We start from the raw sequence: 18,626 nt of genomic DNA, 5'->3' as shown, positions 1-18,626 counted from the left end.
TAGACCCATGACATAAAAAAATCAGCCATTCTCAACATTTTAGATCTTCTACTTTAGTGACTTTTTCCCAAATACAGTGACAAATATGAACAAAAATTCAAACCCTAACATTAGGAATGCCTCTGGTTGGTTGGAGAAACTATAGGGGGTAGATTGCCACACTTTGTTTTAATCTTAGGTGTGAAATACACGGGCACTAAGCCCCAATTCTGTAATGGCGATTGTGTGTGTCTTTATAAAACAGAGCATTAAATTGGCATGTGTATGCCTTAACTCAGTGGTTCCCAAACCTGGTCCTGGAGGCACCGCAGCCTGTCAGGTTTACAGGATACTCACAATTAATATGCATGAGAGAGATTTGCAGGTAGTGCATGCAAATATCTCTCATGAATATTCATTGTGTGTATCCTGAAAACCTGACTGGCTGGGGTGCCTCCAGGACCAGGTTTGGGAACCATGGCCTTAACTCCTGGTGCAAGCACTTATGCCATGTCACAGGCCAATGTAAATGGTTGTGCATAAAGTTGGCAGTTGTGTCCATGATAGTATTTTATTACTTGTGCGCATAAGCCCAGGTCCACGAGTGGAGGAGCAACCTAGTGGTTAGTGCAGTGGACTTTGATCCTGGGGAACTGGGTTCGATTCCCACTGCAGCTCCTTGTAACCCTTCATTGCCCCAGGTACAAATAAGTACCTGTATATAATATGTAAACCGCTGTGAATGTAGTTGCAAACTACCTCAGAAAGGCGGTATATCAAGTCCCATTTTCCTTTCCCTATTTGAGATTCTACATGGAATGTTGCTGTTGCTACTATTTGAAGATTCTACATGGAATGCTGCTATTCCATGTAGAAGCCTGCCCTTGCAGATCAGCTGGGCAGGCTTCTTTTTTGTGCAGGACGTCAGACTCACAGAAATAGAAGCCTGCGCAGCTGATCTGCAAGGGCAGGCTTCTACATGGAATGCTGCTAGTGCAGGAGTAGCCTAGTGATTAGTGCAGTGGCCTTTTGATCCTGGGGAACTGGGTTCGATTTCCACTGCAGCTCCTTGTGACTCTGGGCAAGACACTTAACCCTTTATTGCCCCAGGTACAAATAAGTACCTGTATATAATATGTAAACCGCTTTGAATGTAGTTGCAAACTACCACAGAAAGGTGGTATATCAAGTCCCATTTCCCTTTCCTTTATATTTGTATGCTATAGCATTTATTTATTAGGATTTATGTACTGCCTTTTTGAAGGGAAATTCACTCAAGGTGGTGTGCAGTAAGAATAAGTCAAACATAAGCAATAGATGATTACAATAGTAAAAATATATTCAGGTCATATAAAGTAGGGCATAGTATATTACTTACAATGGCAGCAAACTATGTAATAAAACATTTTAATAGCTTATGGTATAAGCAAAGATGGAACATATATATAGGTAAGAGAGTTCTTACTCTCTTACCTATCTATATTTTCTAACTCTTCTTATAGAAAATAAGGGGACTAATTAAAAAAAAAAGTGTACATGAGTTCAGAGCGGTGATTAAATATTATCTCAGCTATGGTAAGAGTAACATAGTAGATGACGGCAGAAAAAGACCTGCATGGTCCATCCAGTCTGCCCAACAAGATAAACTCGTATGTGCTAGTTTTTTTGTGTATACCTTACCTTGAGTTGTACCTGTCTTTTTCAGGGCACAGACCTTATAAGTCCGCCCAGTACTATCCCTGCCTCCCAACCACCAGCCCCGCCTCCCACCACCGGCTCTGGCACAGACCGTATAAGTCTACCCAGCACTATCCCCGCCTCCCAACCACCAGCCCTGGCACAGACTGTATAAGTCTGCCCAGCACTAGCCCCGCCTCCCAACCGTCTCTGCCTAATCATTTATTTTATTAGGATTTAGTTGCCGCCTCTATGAAAGAATTTACTTAAGGTGGTGTACAGTAAGAATAAATCAAGCATAAGCAATAGACAATTACAGCAGTAAAAATATTCAGATAACAATACAATAGCATGTCCTGCTGCAGTATGTGCCACCCATGTCACTCCTTGCGTGCGTGTGAGACTAGGACCTTAGTTACTTCTTCTGTTAACCCTAGAACGCATATTGGGGGCCTTTTAGGCCCCCATGCTTACATTTTTGCTATTATCTGCAAAATTACTTTAGTTAGAATTTTGAAACTCAAGGTATTACTCAAGTATGTCATTGTTGATAATATCCAGTTGTTCATATAATTTTTTTTCATAGGCATTATGGTGTAACAATGCTTGTTTGGTGAAAACTACATCTGTACGAATTGGGGGCCTTTTAGGCCCCCGCTGTTTTTATCATGTTCTCAGAAGTGTTTGTGTCTCAAGTTACTTTATTTGTACTCAGTAATGCTGGTGGAGGGGCCAGGGTGTGGATAATAACATGTGAGGATGTCATGTGATTTTTGGAGGGAGTGATAAGGCCATGACATCACCTCAGGTCCTCTGAACACTGAGGACAGTATACACTGTGAGCTAATTGCTGAAGGACCTGTGATAAGATAAGCTGTTGAGAGGAAATCTGTTTCATTTTCTAACATCTAGTCAGCAATGGCACAGTCTTCCTCCAAGTGTCTGACTGACCAAGAGATTGAAGCGATTATGTTTCAAAGCGATGATGAAAGTGAACTATCTTTGTCTGATGAAGAATATCTGCCACCAGCTAATCAAACATCCTCATCCAGTGATTCTTCTGATGATGAAGAAGTGAATCTAGTGGATCCTCAAGAAGTGATAAGTAGAACATCCAAAACGAATGTTTTTTGGGACAGTAATCCTACATTAGTCGGACGTACTCCAATACACAATATTGTGAGACAGGCTCAAGGAGCTGTGGGAAGTCCCAGTTACTTTACCCCTAAAGATGTATTCTGTACTTATTTTTCTGACAATATTGCAGAAGAGGTCCTATTATGTTCAAACCTAGAAGGAAGACGTATCGCTTCAGCAAAAAATAAGTCCTGGAAAAATATCTCAAAAGAGGAACTTTATGCATATATTGGACTTTTCCTGCTGGCAGGGAGTCAAAAATCGTATGATGTCCCAATACGAGAATTATTTCTGGACCCACTTTCTGATCCACACTATAAGGCGACAATGTCAGTGGGCAGATATGAGGAAATTAGAAGGATCATTCGCTTTGATGATAAGCGAACTCGTGCAGCGAGGTTTGAAACAGACAAATTAGCCCCTATCAGTTATATCTGGAACATATTTATCAAAAATTGCACAAAACTTTACAATCCTAGTACTAATGTTACTGTAGATGAGCAACTTGTACCGTTCAGAGGACGCTGCAAATTCATACAATACATGCCCAGCAAGCCAGCCAAGTACGGTATAAAAATCTTCTGGATGTGTGATTCTGCAAATTATTATGGCATAAATGGCGTAATCTACTGTGGCAAAGAGGTTGGTGCACCAGTACAGAAGGATCTGGGGTCTGAAATAGTCAAAACTCTTGCTGTTCCAATATTCAATTCAGGTAGAAACATCACCATGGACAATTATTTCACCAATGTTGAACTAGGCAATTTTCTGCTTGCAAAAGCTATTACACTTGTTGGTACTATAAAGCAAAACAGACGAGAAATTCCAGCAGCACTCAAACACAATCGTCAGCGAGCACTTTATGAGAGTGTCTTTGGATTCAATAACAAAGCGACTTTGGTATCTTACAAGGCAAAGAAGGAGAAATCTGTAATTTTACTCAGTACCATGCATCACGATTGCAGTGTTGACAGCAATAACCAAAAATTGAAACCAGAAATCATCCTGCATTACAATGCAAAAAAAGGAGGTGTAGATAAAATGGATGAGATGGTGGGAGAATATTCGTGTAAGAGGCAAACAAAACGATGGCCTGTAGTACTATTTTTAAATATGCTTGATGTAGCAGCCCTAAATTCATTCATTATTTATACAGAAACTCATCCTGAATTTCATGCACAGAGGAAGGACAGGAGACGCTTACTCTTGAAGGACCTTTGTCATGAACTTGTAATACCTCACATGATAGAGCGAAGCGACTTGAAATGCTTGCCAAAGAAAACTAAAGAAGCAATGAAACGGTGTGGCGTACAGTTTCAGATTACTCCAGAGCCAGGAGAAAGAAAACGAAAGCGTTGTTTCATGTGTCCAAGAAACATAGAGAGGAAAACTGAGCGATATTGTTCCACTTGTAAGGAAACTGTTGCAAAGAACACTCTTCTGAAAAAATAACATGTCAGAATTGTTTGGAAGACTAATATAATAGAAAAGAAAGTTAGAATAAAAATGTAGCTGCAGCTAGTTTGCTATAGATTTCTATGCATTTTTGTGTGTTTTCATGTCTTTGCGTGAAATTTGGGAAAAAAAAGATTTTTTGGTGTTTTCTGTGAAAAATTATAATTAAAATGTTGTCCACTATTCATATTTTATTGAGCAATTTTGAAATAAACTTGTGAAAGTTATTTAAGTGTGTTTTTCTACATTATGTGCATGGGGGCCTAAAAGGCCCCCATGACGTTAATATGTATATTTTTAACGTCATGCGTTCTAGGTTAAAGGTCTGGTTGAAGAGCCAAGCTTTCATGTGCTTCCTGAAGCAGAGATAGTCTTATGTTAAAACAGAGCCTGTCAGCGAGTGCAGTGCTAAGGGGTAAATTCTACAAGCGGCGCCTAAAAATCAGAGGAAGGAAAACCAAAATAGACCAGATAAAAAACCACGAAGAGTAAGAGCACCAAAGAGGTTTATTAGGACCCTACACGTCAGCACCAGCGTTTATGCCTTTTACTCCATGAGAATGCTGGAGGCACATCTGTATATGTCAATTTGAAGACCCCTGAAGAAGGCCAGTTGGCCGAAACGCGGACCGTGTAGGGTCCTAATAAACTTCTTTGGTGCTCTTACTCTTCGTGGTTTTTATCTGGGCTATTTTGGTTTTCCTTCCTCTTTCTTTGTTGTTTTATGTGTTTTTTTGCGGGAGCCTTGTACCTTCTTTTTGTTGGCCTAAAAATCAGTGCCAAAACGTTTGTGCTCAATGCTAGCCTATGGGGGTATATGTCCTTTACAGGATAGTGCTTAGCTTATGGGCCCTTTTACTAAGCTGCGTAGGTGCATATGCATGTCCTGTGCGTGTCAATTTGGAGCTACCATGTGGCCCGGGCGCTAATTTCATTTTTTGTGCACATCTGCTATGCGCGCCGGAAAATAAAATTTGTTTTCCTGTGCATGGTGGAAACCAGCCGGTAATCATCATTCTATGCACATAGATGATTACCGCATAAGACCTTACTGCTAAATCAATGGGTGGCGGTAAGGTCTCAGCCCCATCATAGAAGCCAATTTTTATTTTGCCGCATGTCCATTTTTGTCAAAAATTTTTAAAAAGGCTTTTTTTTTTTTTTTTTTTACTGGCATGCTGAGAAATGGATCTGCGCATGCCCAAAACACATGCCTACACTAGCGTAGCCCCATTTTTTCAGTGTACCTTAGTAAAAGGACCCTTAGGGTAGAAACTGCGCCTAAAAGTAGGTGTAAATACCGATTGTCTAAATTAGGTGCAGTTTGGCTGAATTCTATATTCATGCATGTAAAATGTCGGAACGGCCCTGAAATGCTCCTAACCATGCCCCCAAATTTACACATGCTAGAATTTACTCAAGGATCGTTATCGAAAACAGCCTGTGCGTAAATCCTAGAAAGGCCATTTAATGACAATAATTGGTTAGTAGCAGCCAGTTATTGGCATTAAGCTGCTTGTTAAGCAATTAAGCTGTGTCCACAAATTGGGTGCATGTGCTGATTTGCACATGCTTTAGTTGCCATATACAGAATCTGGCCCTAAATTTATAGCATAGCGCCTAAGGGCAGTTACAAGTGTAGCCACAAATTAGTGCCAATTAATACCAATTTAAGAGTTATTGGTACTTAAGGCCAATTAGGTGCATAATTTAATAATTAAGTGTAGAACTGACATTTAATATAATAATTCACACCTCCAACGTTCTGAAGTTGACTCCGTGGCAGTGAAGCTGTGTAGTGTTCGTAGGGATCGCACTCGTGATCAGTGCCCCGCCCACCGGAAGTTCGTTCCCTCCGAGTTCCAGGGCTGTCATCCGTCCCCCCTCCCTCCCAATTCCAGGGTCCCCCCTCCCTCTAAGTTCTAGGGTTGTCATCCTTCCCAGTTCCAGACCCCCTCCCTCCAAATTTTAAAAGTCATCCTGACTTATTTCGCGCGATAAAAAGCATGCAGGCTCGGCACTTCAGTTTTCCCTTCACTGTCTCTCAGCTCTGGTCCCGCCCTCATTTCCTGTTTCCGCAGGAGCAGGACCAGAGCTGAGAGACAGAGAAGGGAAAACCGAAGTAAGTGCCGAGCCTGCACGCTTTTTACCGCTGCTGCCGGTGGCTGTAACCCCGACAAGGTAAGTCAGGATGACTTTTAAAATTCAGAGGGAGGGGGCCTGGAACTGGAAGGGAGGGAGGGAGGGATGGACAATGACCCTGGAACTGGGAAAAAGGGAGGGGGGACCCTGGAACTGGGAGGGAGGCAGGGAGGGAGGACCCTGGAATTGGGAGGGAGGGGAGACGCTGGAACTTCCCTTAAAAACATTAATGGCAGAAGGTGATTACCTTGCTAGCGCCCGTTTCATTTCAATGAGAAATGGGCTTTTTTTTACTAGTACTTTCATAACGCATTAAAATTTATAGGCTAGTCGGAAAGTTGAGCATGCAGCTTTATAGAATCCATCCCATAATGGCTGTATGCACATGAGTTTGTACACGTATAAACCAGACAATTTAATAAATGCTTATTTCTGCAAGTTTTTACCCACAGAAATGTCATCAAATATATTTATTCATCTTTATATACTGCCTCCCTGATCTCTCACTCATTTGAGGCGGGGAATGGCATAAAATACATATAAAATAAAAATATTCAATAATGCCATCCTGTGATCTAATATAATCGTGTGTAAATCAAAAATATGATCCCTGGATCCTGCCAGAATGTGTCTGAATAGTCTAGCAATGTACATTTTATTTACTACTGCATATTTTGAGCCTTCAACTGCTTTTTCAAATTTTCAATATTGAATTGATTTGTTTCCTTTTCGGCTCTTCTTTCTTCTGAATTTAGCTGCCTGAAAGAAAATGATAAATCTTATGCACAGAAAAAGGCCATTTCTGACTTACTAAGGAGAAAAATAAAATAGGAAAAACTGAATAGATGCCACATTAAAAAAAAAAAAAAAAAAGCAAGCTTTCCCCACCCTGGCACCGAGGCAGCATTAAACTATTTTTGGGCTTCAGGAAAGGCTGCTGGTTACACATCATTGCCTTTTGAGGAAGCAGTACTCAAGATGGTAGCCTTTTTATTTCTCTATGTATTGGTTTACGTGCAATCTCTATCCATCTTGTCTGATGCAATTATTACAAAGAATCAATTGTTATTTTGAAACTATTAGGGGGCCGATATTCAAAAGGATTAAACTGGGCAGGAGAGGCTCCTGCCTACCTCTAGCCTGCTAAGTTAGGCATGGGCTTTTACACCAGGCTTTCGTTGGTGTACACTGTCGTGTCTAACGTTTAGTCGTGGGGACAGGCGCTACGTGTATTCTATAAACTGAGACCTAACTTTAGTCAAGGTTTATAGAATAGCGCTAAGGATGAGGTTCTTTTTGTCACCAGTGTTTTAGGTTCCATTTATAGAATTTGGTCGTAAATGGGCACTGGCCAATATTCAGACCAGTGCCCGGTTAATTTGGGGCATAAAGGTAGGACAGCAGATGCTTCCCTTCAACTGCAATACAGATTCTTCTCTACAGATTCTCTCTTCCTGGGACCTGTAGCCCACCTGCCTGCTATGAGGACCTCTTCTGCAAACATGTGCTTACCTCATGCTGTTCATACTATGTAACAAGGACTTGTAAGTAACATAACTTTTGATCTAGACCTGCTACTTTACTTTACTTAAGTACAGATTATCTGTAAAGATCTCTTAAAAGAACTATCTCTCGTTTGTGCTAGCCTTATATGATTGCATTAATCATATTGTAACTTAATAAACCTTTCTGAAGCTAAAAATATAGTCTCTTTGTGTTCTGAGTATATGGTATCTGTTAAGGTTAATCTTGCAGTACAGAAAACTGCATTTCAACAGAGATATATACTTAATTTATTTAATTTATTGCAATTATCACCTTTGGTGATTGGTGGAGAAATTAATATCCTAAAACTTATAAATACAGCGCCTGCTCTTAAATTATAAACAGTGGCGAGTGCTTTAGAGCAATATTCCCCAAGTAAATCATTTCTTGTAACAAAATCAGGTGTACATCCTGGTGTGCAAGTTGGGTGCGCATCCTGAGTATTCTATAACATTGCATTCAAATTTTCAGAACGCCCCTGACCTTCCTGTGCCCTTCCTATGGCTGCAGCCCCTTTTGGGTTTCATGCTATAAGATTTGGGTGCCCACTGTTGTAGAATATGGCACAGATAGATGCATGCACAACTCTTAATTGGAGACAACGTCAATATTACACAGCAAATCTCTGGACTATATAATAAATCTGATCGACCTCCCAGCAAGAAACATGTCAGTATTTTCGCGAAATTACCTCAACCTGCACTACCCCAACTGTAAAGGTCTCAAGTACAAAACTTATTATGGATCCAATTTCTCCTTCCTGGGCAGCCAACTCTGGAACGCACTCCCTAGACCTATCCGAGCAATCTATGACCATCTACCATTCAGGAAAGCACTAAAAACCCATTTATTCAAGCAAGCCTACCCAAAAGACCCAGATTAATCTTATGAACCCATCTACCTAACATATACCAATGAGACGACACTGACCCAGACTTTATCTCCCAACTTACCCCCCTCTCTATCGACTATCTCTACCTACCCATCCATGCTATCACTATGTTATATTTAATTTCTTACCTTATCTAAAAATTCTATATTATCCACTACTGTGTAAGCCGCATTGAACTTGCTTTTAGTGGGAAAGTGCGGGATACAAGTGTAATAAATAAATAAATAAATAAAGTGTTAGTGTCCAATTATTGCTTGTTAATGGTTCATTAACCAATTAAGTTCCACATGCATCTTGGGAATGCGCTCAGATTTGAGAGATCTTTATAGAATCTGAGGGATTGTGTCCACCCTAAAGCTCTAATATAGAAATATACAAGACTACTACTACTTAACATTTCTAGAGCGCTACTAGGGTTATGCAGCGCTGTACAAATTAATAACTAAGGATGGTCCCTGCTCAGAAGAGCTTACAATCTAAAGGACGAAATGTCAAGTTGGGGTAGTCTAGATTTCCTGAGTTAGAGGTGTTGTGATTAGGTGCCGAAAGCGACATTGAAGAGGTGGGCTTTGAGCAATGATTTGAAGATGGGTAGGGAGGGGGCCTAGCGAATGGGCTCAGGGAGTTTGTTCCAAGCATGGGGTGAGGCGAGGCAGAAAGGGCGGAGCCTAGAGTTGGCGGTGGATGGACCTAGCTTACCTTGGTGTCGTCAAATAGAACTTTAGAAATGGAAGGTAATGGAAGTTCCCATCTTGATTCAGATCAAATGTCTGGCACAGTGTGTCGAGCTCTGCTGGAGTAATGTCCAGCTTCAGGGCCAGGAAAAGGGCACAGATCTCTGTGAATGATACTTGTCCGTTGCCCTTAGGGTCTCTGGCTTTAATGATGGATTTCACTTCTTTCCATTGCTTGATTATTTTTGAGCTCAGTTTGTTCTGAATAAGAGCAACAGCACCAACATCTTTAGGAACTGCCGGGAAACACAATGAAGTCCTAGTTACCTTTTGCAACATTCAACATGCTTAGATAGTTACACGGCTTGATTTTTTTTTAAGAAGGTAGATAATTGTAACAATAAGTCAGTGTATACGATCAATTTTCATAATGTTAAAAAAATTTAATTGGTCTATTTCTTAAAACATATTTAAAATTCAGAATAATTACTTTAGTTATCAGAGAAAGCTTGTGCTGCCTAGTTTTTCATTTTGAGAGACCATATTGACCGTGGTATATTCAGTGCCGCAAACCAGTCAGATGCTGCTAAATATATCCTGTTAGCCCTGGGCAATGAATTTAATCAGTTGGGAGCCTATCCTGGCCATTTAAATCACTTAAGGGTCAATATTCATCTACATTTTGAATCAATTATTGAATTCTCCACCCCAGGCAATATTCCTGGGCAGCACAGGGGATCTAACTTAAGAGCTAGAATGATGTTTGCTAATACAGTTATGGCTGGCTGAGGTGCTGCTGCAGTGCCTACCTGTCCCCTCTTTTAGACTCGAGTTCATCATCTCTACAGTGTGCCGTAGAGCGATGGTTACCCCCAGTCCTTGGGCCACACTCAGCCCGTCTAGATTTCAGGATATCCACAATAAATATTTACAGGATCGATTTAGCATGAAATCACTGTGGATATCCTGAAAACATGGTGTGTCCCTAGGACTGGGTGGTGGATAATTGGTGAGGGAAGAGGTTTGCAGGATTTCCAGATATAAGGGGGAGTGGGATAATAGCCGAGACAGAACTGAAGAGCTGGACCACCAGTCCATGCCTTCTAGCCCAGGGCTGGGCACCTCAGTCCTCAAACCAGTCAAGGTTTCAAGAATTCCCCAATGAATATGCATGAGATATTTACATGAATTGCCTTCATTTTATGCAGATAGATCGCATACATATTCATTGGGGAAATCCTGAAAACCCGACTGGGTTGGAGCCCTTGAGGACCGAGGTTGCCCGACCAGCATCACTCTTATATTTCTCTGCCTTAGCCTAGGGGTTCTGAACCCAGTCTTCAGGACACATCTAGCCAGTCAGATTTTCAGGATACCTATAATGATTATGCATGAGATAAATTTGCATGCCCTACCTCCACCGGATGTAAATTTATCTCATGCATATTTATTGTAGGTATCTTGAAAACCCGACTGGCTGGGTGTGTCCCAAGGACTGGGTTGAAAACCCCTAGCCTCAATAATATCAAACTGCTCAGCCCAATAGTTTTCAGCCCAGTCCCCAGGGACCACCTGGCCAGCCAGGTTTTCAGGATACCCATAATGAATATACATGAGAGATATTTGCATGCAAAGAGGAAGTGCACGCTAACACATAGTAACATAGTAGATGATGGCAGAAAAAGACCTGCACGGTCCACCCAGTCTGCCCAACAAGATAAGCTCATATGTGCCATTTTTTGTGTATACCTTACCTTGATTTGTACCTGTCTTTTTCAGGGCACAGACCGTATAAGTCTGCCCAGCACTATCCCCGCCTCTCAACCACCAGCCCCGCCTCCCAACCACCAGCCCCGCCTCCCACCACCGGCTCTGGCACAGACCGTATAAGTCTGCCCAGCACTATCCCTACCTCCCAACCACCAGCCCTGCCTCCCACCACCGGCTAAGCTTCTGGGGATCCCTGTGCTCGTCAGGGACAGCTTTTTCAGTAGTACCAGTGGGATTTGAACTGGACACTTCTGGATTAACTCTGGATTACAAGAATGGTGCTTTAACCACTTGGCCACAGCTTCATATCTCGTGCATATTTGTTGTGGATATCCTGAAAACCCAACTGGCCAAGTGGTCCCTGAGGGCTGGATGGAAAACCACGACCTGGAGCCATAGGGCTGCCCATGCTGTAGTATTTTATAGAGAGATTAAAAGTAGAAAATGTATGGATAACTTTCTTTTGTGATTTCTCTCTCTAGCGGTCAGCTAGTGACCTATTCATTATAATTATTAAATTTTAAATTAAATTAATATATTACATTTGCCTACATTAATTGCATTAATACTAAGATGTGACGTATGCAGAATTTTGATAAAATCTGCCACAGGAAATCAGGATTGGCAGAAATAGTTCTATCTATACAGTCTGGGGTTTCCAGTTGCTGAATGATGTCTCTTCTGAGTCACAAGCCCCAGTGACAAACCTCTTACAAACTGTATGCTTATGTGTTTTTTTAAATATTCAAATGCTGTTTGGAGGAACAGATTTCTACTTTGCCAGAGTTCTGCTTACTTTTCTAGTGGAATTACTGAGTGCATATAAATTTCAGCATTTCTTTTTGAAGAAAGAGGAAATATATTCACACCCTTGAGAAAATATGGCTCATTATTTGCAATCATTTATCTTAAATGCTCATAAACACATGAATTGCATCCTAACATTTTATTAGATAGCAACTCAAAGCTTTTTCCCCATAGACACAAAATGAGAAAACCTCTTTAAGACAGGGGTGACACTTATTGGCAAAAAATGTACATTAAGAGCCAGGTTCTATATATGGCACCTAAAAAATCACATGGAAAACATTTCCACCTAAGCGTATTCTATAAAGCATGCCTAAATTTAGGTGCAGTATATAGAATAGGCTTAGTTGATATCATAGCACCTAAAACTCTGTGTCCCCATTTACACCAACAATAACTACTACTACTACTACTACTACTTAGCATTTCTATAGCGCTACTAGGGTTACGCAGCGCTGTACAAGTTAAAACATGGGGAAAGACAGTCCCTGCTCAAGAGAGCTTACAATCTAAAGGTAACAAATTATGTAGTCAGTGTAGTCAGTGTATCATGAATGGTGTAAATCCCTGCGTATAGATTTATGTGCACTGGGCCATATTCTATAACTGCACACACAAATTCCAGAATGCCCACAAAAAGCCCATTTCTCTGCCCATAGTCATGCCCCTTTTGAACTGCACACATTAGAATTTAGGCGCAGTTCATGACAGAATACGCTTAGTTGTATGCTCAAATTCTAATTATTGCCAATTAGTGCTCATTATTGCTTGTTAAAGGGGATGGGACAGCTTCCCTATGAGGAAAGGCTAAAGTGGCTAGGGATCTTCAGCTTGGAGAAAAGACAGCTGAGAGGAGATATGATAGAGGTCTATGAAATAATGAGTGGAGTGGAATGGGTAGATGTGAATCGCTTGTTTACTCTTTCCAAAATACGAGGACTCGGGGGCACACAATGAAGTTACAAAGTAGTAAATTTAATACAAATCAGAGAAAATATTTCTTCACTCAATGTGTAATTAAATTCTGGATTTCTTTGCCAGAGAATGTTGTAAAAGCGGTTAGCTTAGCAGGTTTTAAAAAAAGGTTTGGATAGCTTTCTAAACGAAAAGTTAATAAGCATTATTAAAATGGACTTGGGAAAATCCACTGCTTATTTCTAGGATAAGCAGTATAAAATGTATTGTTCTGTTTTGGGATCTTGCCAGGTACTTGTAACGTGGATTGGCCACTGTTGGAAACAGGATGCTGGGCTTGATTGACCTTCGCTCTGTCCCACTATGGCAAAACTTATGTACTTAAGCAGAAGCCCCACCAGCTGAAAACATCCTCAGCCTGCCAAACCTTTGGGCTGTCAGAACACCACAGCAGTGAGCTGGAGTGCTCCCGGCCACTACTGCCAGCACCCCATGCTTAGTTTCTGTGTGAGAAATCAGCCTCCATAGGGTTCTAGTGTTGGCAGCCAGGAGTGCTGCAGCTGACTGCCTGGGGGTTCAGCAGGCTGAGGATGTCTTTAGCTTGCAGGAGTTGGGGATCTTCATGAGCTAAGATATTCAGTGTTTAAGTTTGGGGGGAGGGAGAGCAGAGAGAAAATGCATCATATGCATCGTGCCCACCCACTCCACTCCTTTAGCAGGGCCGTGCCGATGCGGTAAGCGAGGTAAGCGCCGCAGGGGGGCGCCCACCTCTGGAGGGCGCCGCCGCGGTGCTTACCCTCGCCCCGCGCCGCAAAGGCCTTTAAATATTTCACCTGGGTCGCAGCAGCGTCAGTGAAAGCGCTGCCGACCAGCAAGGGCAGGGCGGTGGGGGCGGTCCGCCCCGAGTGTCATAAAAAAGGGGGGTGCCGCCGCTCCCGCTGCTCTTCTTCCTGGCAGCCCCTCCCCCGCACCAGCCCTTTAAAAATAAATTGCCGACGCGAATAGCGAGCGCAGCACCTCGTGTGCAAGTAAAAGAAGCGGATCCGATCATCTCATTGGGCCTTCCCTCACTGTCCCGCCCTCCTCTGACGCAACTTCCTATTTCCTCTAGGGCGGGACAGTGAAGGAAGGCCCAATGAGATGATCGGATCCGCTTCTTTTACTTGCACACGAGGTGCTGCGCTCCCTATCGCGTCGGCAATTTATTTTTAAAGACCGGGTGGCAGGGAGAAGACGAGGCAGGGTGAGGGTGGGGGACAGATGGGGTGAAGGTGGGGGGGACTCGGATAGCAGAAGGGACTGGGTGGGAGACAGATGGGGTGAGGGGGACTCGGATGGGCAGAAGGGACTGGGTGGGAGACAGATGGGGTGAGGGTGGGGGGCACTTGGATAGCAGAAGGGACGGGGTGGGAGCCAGATGGGGTGAGGGGGACTCGGATGGGCAGAAGGGACTGGGTGGGAGACAGGGTGAGGGTGGGGGGCACTTGGATAGCAGAAGGGACTGGGTGGGAGCCAGATGGGGTGAGGGGGACTCGGATGGGCAGAAGGGACTGGGTGGGAGACAGATGGGGTGGGGGTGAGGGTGGGGGGGCACATGGATAGCAGAAGGGACTGGGTGGGAGACAAATGGGGTGAGGGTGGGGGCACTTGGATAGCAGAAGGGACTGGGTGGGAGACAGATGGGGTGAGGGGGACTCGGATGGGCAGAAGGGACTGGGTGGGAGACAGATGGGGTGAGGGTGGGGGCACTTGGATAGCAGAAGGGACTGGGTGGGAGACAGATGGGGTGAGGGGGACTCGGATGGGCAGAAGGGACTGGGTGGGAGACAGATGGGGTGAGGGGGACTCAGATGGGCAGAAGGGACTGGGTGGGAGACAGATGGGGTGAGGGGGACTCGGATGGGCAGAAGGGACTGGGTGGGAGACAGATGGGGTGAGGGGGACTTGGATGGGCAGAAGGGACTGGGTGGGAGACAGATGGGAGAAGGGGCATGGATCTGGAACTGGGGTCTGAAAAGTGAGCAGGAGGGAGAATGGGGTCATGCCTGGGGCAGAGGTGGATGGGAGAATCAATGGATCTGGAACTAGGGGCAGCCGCAGGTGGGAACTGGGAGCCGAAAAGAGGGGGCATTGAGAGAGGGGGGATAGATCCTGGATGGAATGGGGAGTGAGAGGGAGGGCAGACCCTGAATGGATGGGAGGGGGAAAGAGAGAGGGCAAATGGTGAATCGAAGGAGCAGAGAGAAAGGGCAGACAGTGGATAGAAGGGAGTGAAAGAGCAGACAGTGGATGGAAGGGGCAGAGATAGAGGGCAAATGCTGGAGGGAAAGGAGAGAGAGAGGGCAGATGGTGGATGGAAGGGGGAGAGAGAGATGGCAGACTGGGGCAGATGGTGGATGGAAGGAGCAGAAATAGAGGGCAGATGTGGATGGAAGGCACATTAGAGAGGGCAGACACTGGATGGCAGAGAGAGAGCGAAGACAGATGCTGGATGGAAGGAAGACGGTGAAAAGAAGATGAGGAAAGCAGAAACCAAAGACAACAAACTGTAAATATATATTTTTATTATTTTGCTTTAGGATATAGTATTTTAGCTGTGTTAATAAATGTTTATAAATAGAACATGTAAATAAGGTAATCTTTTTATTGGACTAATTTTAATACATTTTGACTTAACTTTCAGAGAACAAAACCCCCTTCCTCAGATCAGGATAGGATACTGTAACAGCACTATACTGTATTGACCTGAGGAAGGAGATTTTGGCCTCTGGAAGTTAAATGTATTAGTCCAATAAAATGGTATTATTTTATTTTCTGTATTTGTTTTATTTCTATTTGTTAATTTGTAAAGTGGTGATTGGTATTTGTTAGTTTTTTCAAATTTACATCTGCTGTCTTTATATTTTGCACAGTACTAGGAGACATTTTCTGTTTCTGTGGCGTTGCATTGTATGCAGAGTCTGGCATTGGGGGTTCAGTTTAATTTTTGTCTAAATAGAAAGTTTATGATTACTTATTCTATAGTGGATTAGGGTGTATCTGTGTTTGTGAAAAGACATGGCTTTCAGTTGGCATTGACTGTGCAGGATCGACGATCTGTACTATTCTGTCTGGTTTCGTTTACAATAGGTGAATTGATGTTCTAGTGCTCACTGTAGTGCTTAAGATGCTTTCCTTTTCCTTGTGTGACTCATAGAAACGACTGCTTATGGTATGGTAAAATTGCTCTATAGGTCGTGTTTTGTATTCTCGGTATGCCTAGTACTGGATTTGGGGGGGGGGGGGGGGGTTTAAAAAAATGACCGGCCCCGGGTGTCAACTACCCTAGCTACGCCACTGCTGCCGACGTCTCCCTTCCCTTGCACTCGTTGGTTCCCTCAGTGTCCCGCCTTCTTCTGACGTCAGAAGAAGGCGGACACTGATGGAACCAAGAGCGCAAAGGGAAGGGAGATGTCGGCAGCGCTCCGCTTTCACTGACGCTGCTGCGACCAGAAGTAAAAGATTTAAAGGCCCCAGGGCGCAGAGGGAAGGGCAGAGAGGCATGGATGGGAGGGCAGAGAGGCATCGATGGGAGGGCAGGGCCCAGGGAGAGGACAAATTGCTGGAAGGGGAGGGGAGAGAGGATTGCTGGCTATGGATGGAGGAGGGAAGGGCAGAGAGGGACAAGGATGGACATGGGGGCCCAGGGAGAGGACAAATTGCTGGAAATGGAGGGGAGGGGAGAGAGGAGGATTGCTGGCTATGGATGGAGGAGGGAAGGGCAGAGAGGGACAAGAATGGACATGGATGGGAGGGCAGGACCCAGGGAGAGAGGAGAAATTGCTGGAAATGGATATAGAGCAAGAAATGAAGAAGAAAGGAGAAAAGTAAAGAAATAAATGGAAAGGAAGCCCTGGAAATGGAGTTAAGAGGACAGATAGCAGCAGAATCAGATACTGGACCAGCATGATTGAAAAAGAAAGTCACCAGACAACAAAGGTAGAAAAAAATCATTTTATTTTCATTTTAGCATTTGGAATATGTCCACTTTGAGAATTTACATCTGCTATCTTATTTTGCAATGTATACCAATTTGTTTCTAAGAATATTGCTGACAATTCCTTTCAGTGTGGCAAGTGGTGAGCGATCATTTTCATGGGGGGGGGGGGGGGGCGTGATCATTTTCACGGGGGGGGGGGGGGGGGGCGCCAATTGATAGTCTGCAGGGGGGCGCCAGAGACCCTAGGCACGGCCCTGTCCTTTAGCCACTAACTAACTACTAACTAACTAACATTTCTAAAGCGCTACTAGGGTTACGCAGCGCTGTACAATTTAAACATAGAAGGACAGTCCCTGCTCAAAGAGCTTACAATCTAAAAGACAAGAGAACAATCTAAAGACAAGTGTACAATCTAGAGGACAAGTGAACAGTTAATCTAATAGGGTGGATAGATAGGGCATTCTATATTGCTCAAGCGGTTAGGCGCCGAAGGCAGCATTGAAGAGGTAAGTTTTAAGCAGAGATTTGAAGATGGGTAGGGAGGGGGCTTGGCGTAGGGGTTGAGGAAGATTGTTCCAGGCATAGAGTGAGGCAAGGCAGAATGAGCGGAGCCTGGAGTTGGCAGTGGTGGAGAAGGGTACTGAGAGAAGGGCTTTGTCCTGTGAGCGGAGGTTGCGGGCGGGAACATAGGGGGAGATGAGGGTGGAGAGGTAGTGAGGAGCCGCAGACTGAGTGCATTTGTAGGTAAGGAGGAGGAAATTGCCTTCTAGCTATGCCACTGTTTGAACAGGCTTGTGTTGCAGACACAAAGCAGTAATGGACTGAACTCCGGAGACTTTCATCTGTCCACATCTACATGCACAACTACTTTTTCTAATGCAAACAAAATTTCGGTACTGTTCTGTGCTGTTCAAGCGTGATAATGATATGTTTCAAGTCCCAAAATGCAGCTGAGATATACTTTCTTACCATTATCCTTTGGCTTTTTAAATTTGGCAAAATAATACAGCAACTTTCTTAAGGAAATTGCTTCCTGGGGACAGCTGACGGGTAGACTGTGCCACAGTTTCTCAAATTCCTCTGGTAGGAGGTTGACATTCATTCTGAGATCAAAGAAAATGAAAGTTAACATAGTGCCTACAGAGCCATCTAGTGGCCAAAGGAAACATTGCCTAGGGAAGATGCAGCACTTATTCTTGAGAGCTTACATGTTATGCTAGTGCAGACGACACATGAAATATGCTGAACATTTGCCATGGCAGCATCTTGTTTTCTAAAACACTATCTACACTTCCAATGAGAAACAAGAAAAACATATTATTAAACACAGACGGACAACATTCTTGGTAGAAAAACAAGAAGGTAAAGACCTCTGCAGTATGGCATCCAGCTTCTCTTTGTCTGCAGTGCAGTCTGTATTTTTGCAGACGCTGAGAAAAACATTGCAAAAGGGCCAAAGCTTATGCTGCAGAAGATCCCAAATGATTGTCTGTAGCTGAAATATAGACAGGACATAAAATGTTAAATACAAGGGATACTTGCTGCAGCCAGGGCTTCTTTCAGGGGCAACATTAGTAGGTGACAAATCTGTATATCTGGATTAATTTATGATGTGAGGATGTCACAGGACTAATTTTTATAATAGGTTGCCTCT

General features: G+C 43.5%; 1 protein-coding gene across 1 annotated transcript in view; it reads right to left on the bottom strand.

The window, feature by feature from the left end:
- Nucleotides 1–6,902: 6,902 nt before the first annotated feature.
- Nucleotides 6,903–18,626, bottom strand: part of LOC115477889 — a 39,050-nt gene continuing 27,326 nt past the window's right edge. The window contains exons 6-9 of the mRNA XM_030215018.1: nucleotides 18,343–18,467; nucleotides 17,942–18,075; nucleotides 9,527–9,797; nucleotides 6,903–7,149 (exon numbers count right to left, since the gene is read on the bottom strand). Coding sequence (XP_030070878.1) covers nucleotides 7,053–7,149; nucleotides 9,527–9,797; nucleotides 17,942–18,075; nucleotides 18,343–18,467 — 627 coding nt within the window. The 3' untranslated portion in view covers nucleotides 6,903–7,052. The remainder of the gene's footprint in view (nucleotides 7,150–9,526; nucleotides 9,798–17,941; nucleotides 18,076–18,342; nucleotides 18,468–18,626) is intronic.

This window comes from Microcaecilia unicolor, chromosome 9, assembly GCF_901765095.1.
Source record: "Microcaecilia unicolor chromosome 9, aMicUni1.1, whole genome shotgun sequence".
Lineage (NCBI taxonomy): Eukaryota > Metazoa > Chordata > Amphibia > Gymnophiona > Siphonopidae > Microcaecilia > Microcaecilia unicolor.
Note: the sequence above shows the minus strand (reverse complement) of the source record. Positions and strands in the feature narration are given on the sequence as shown.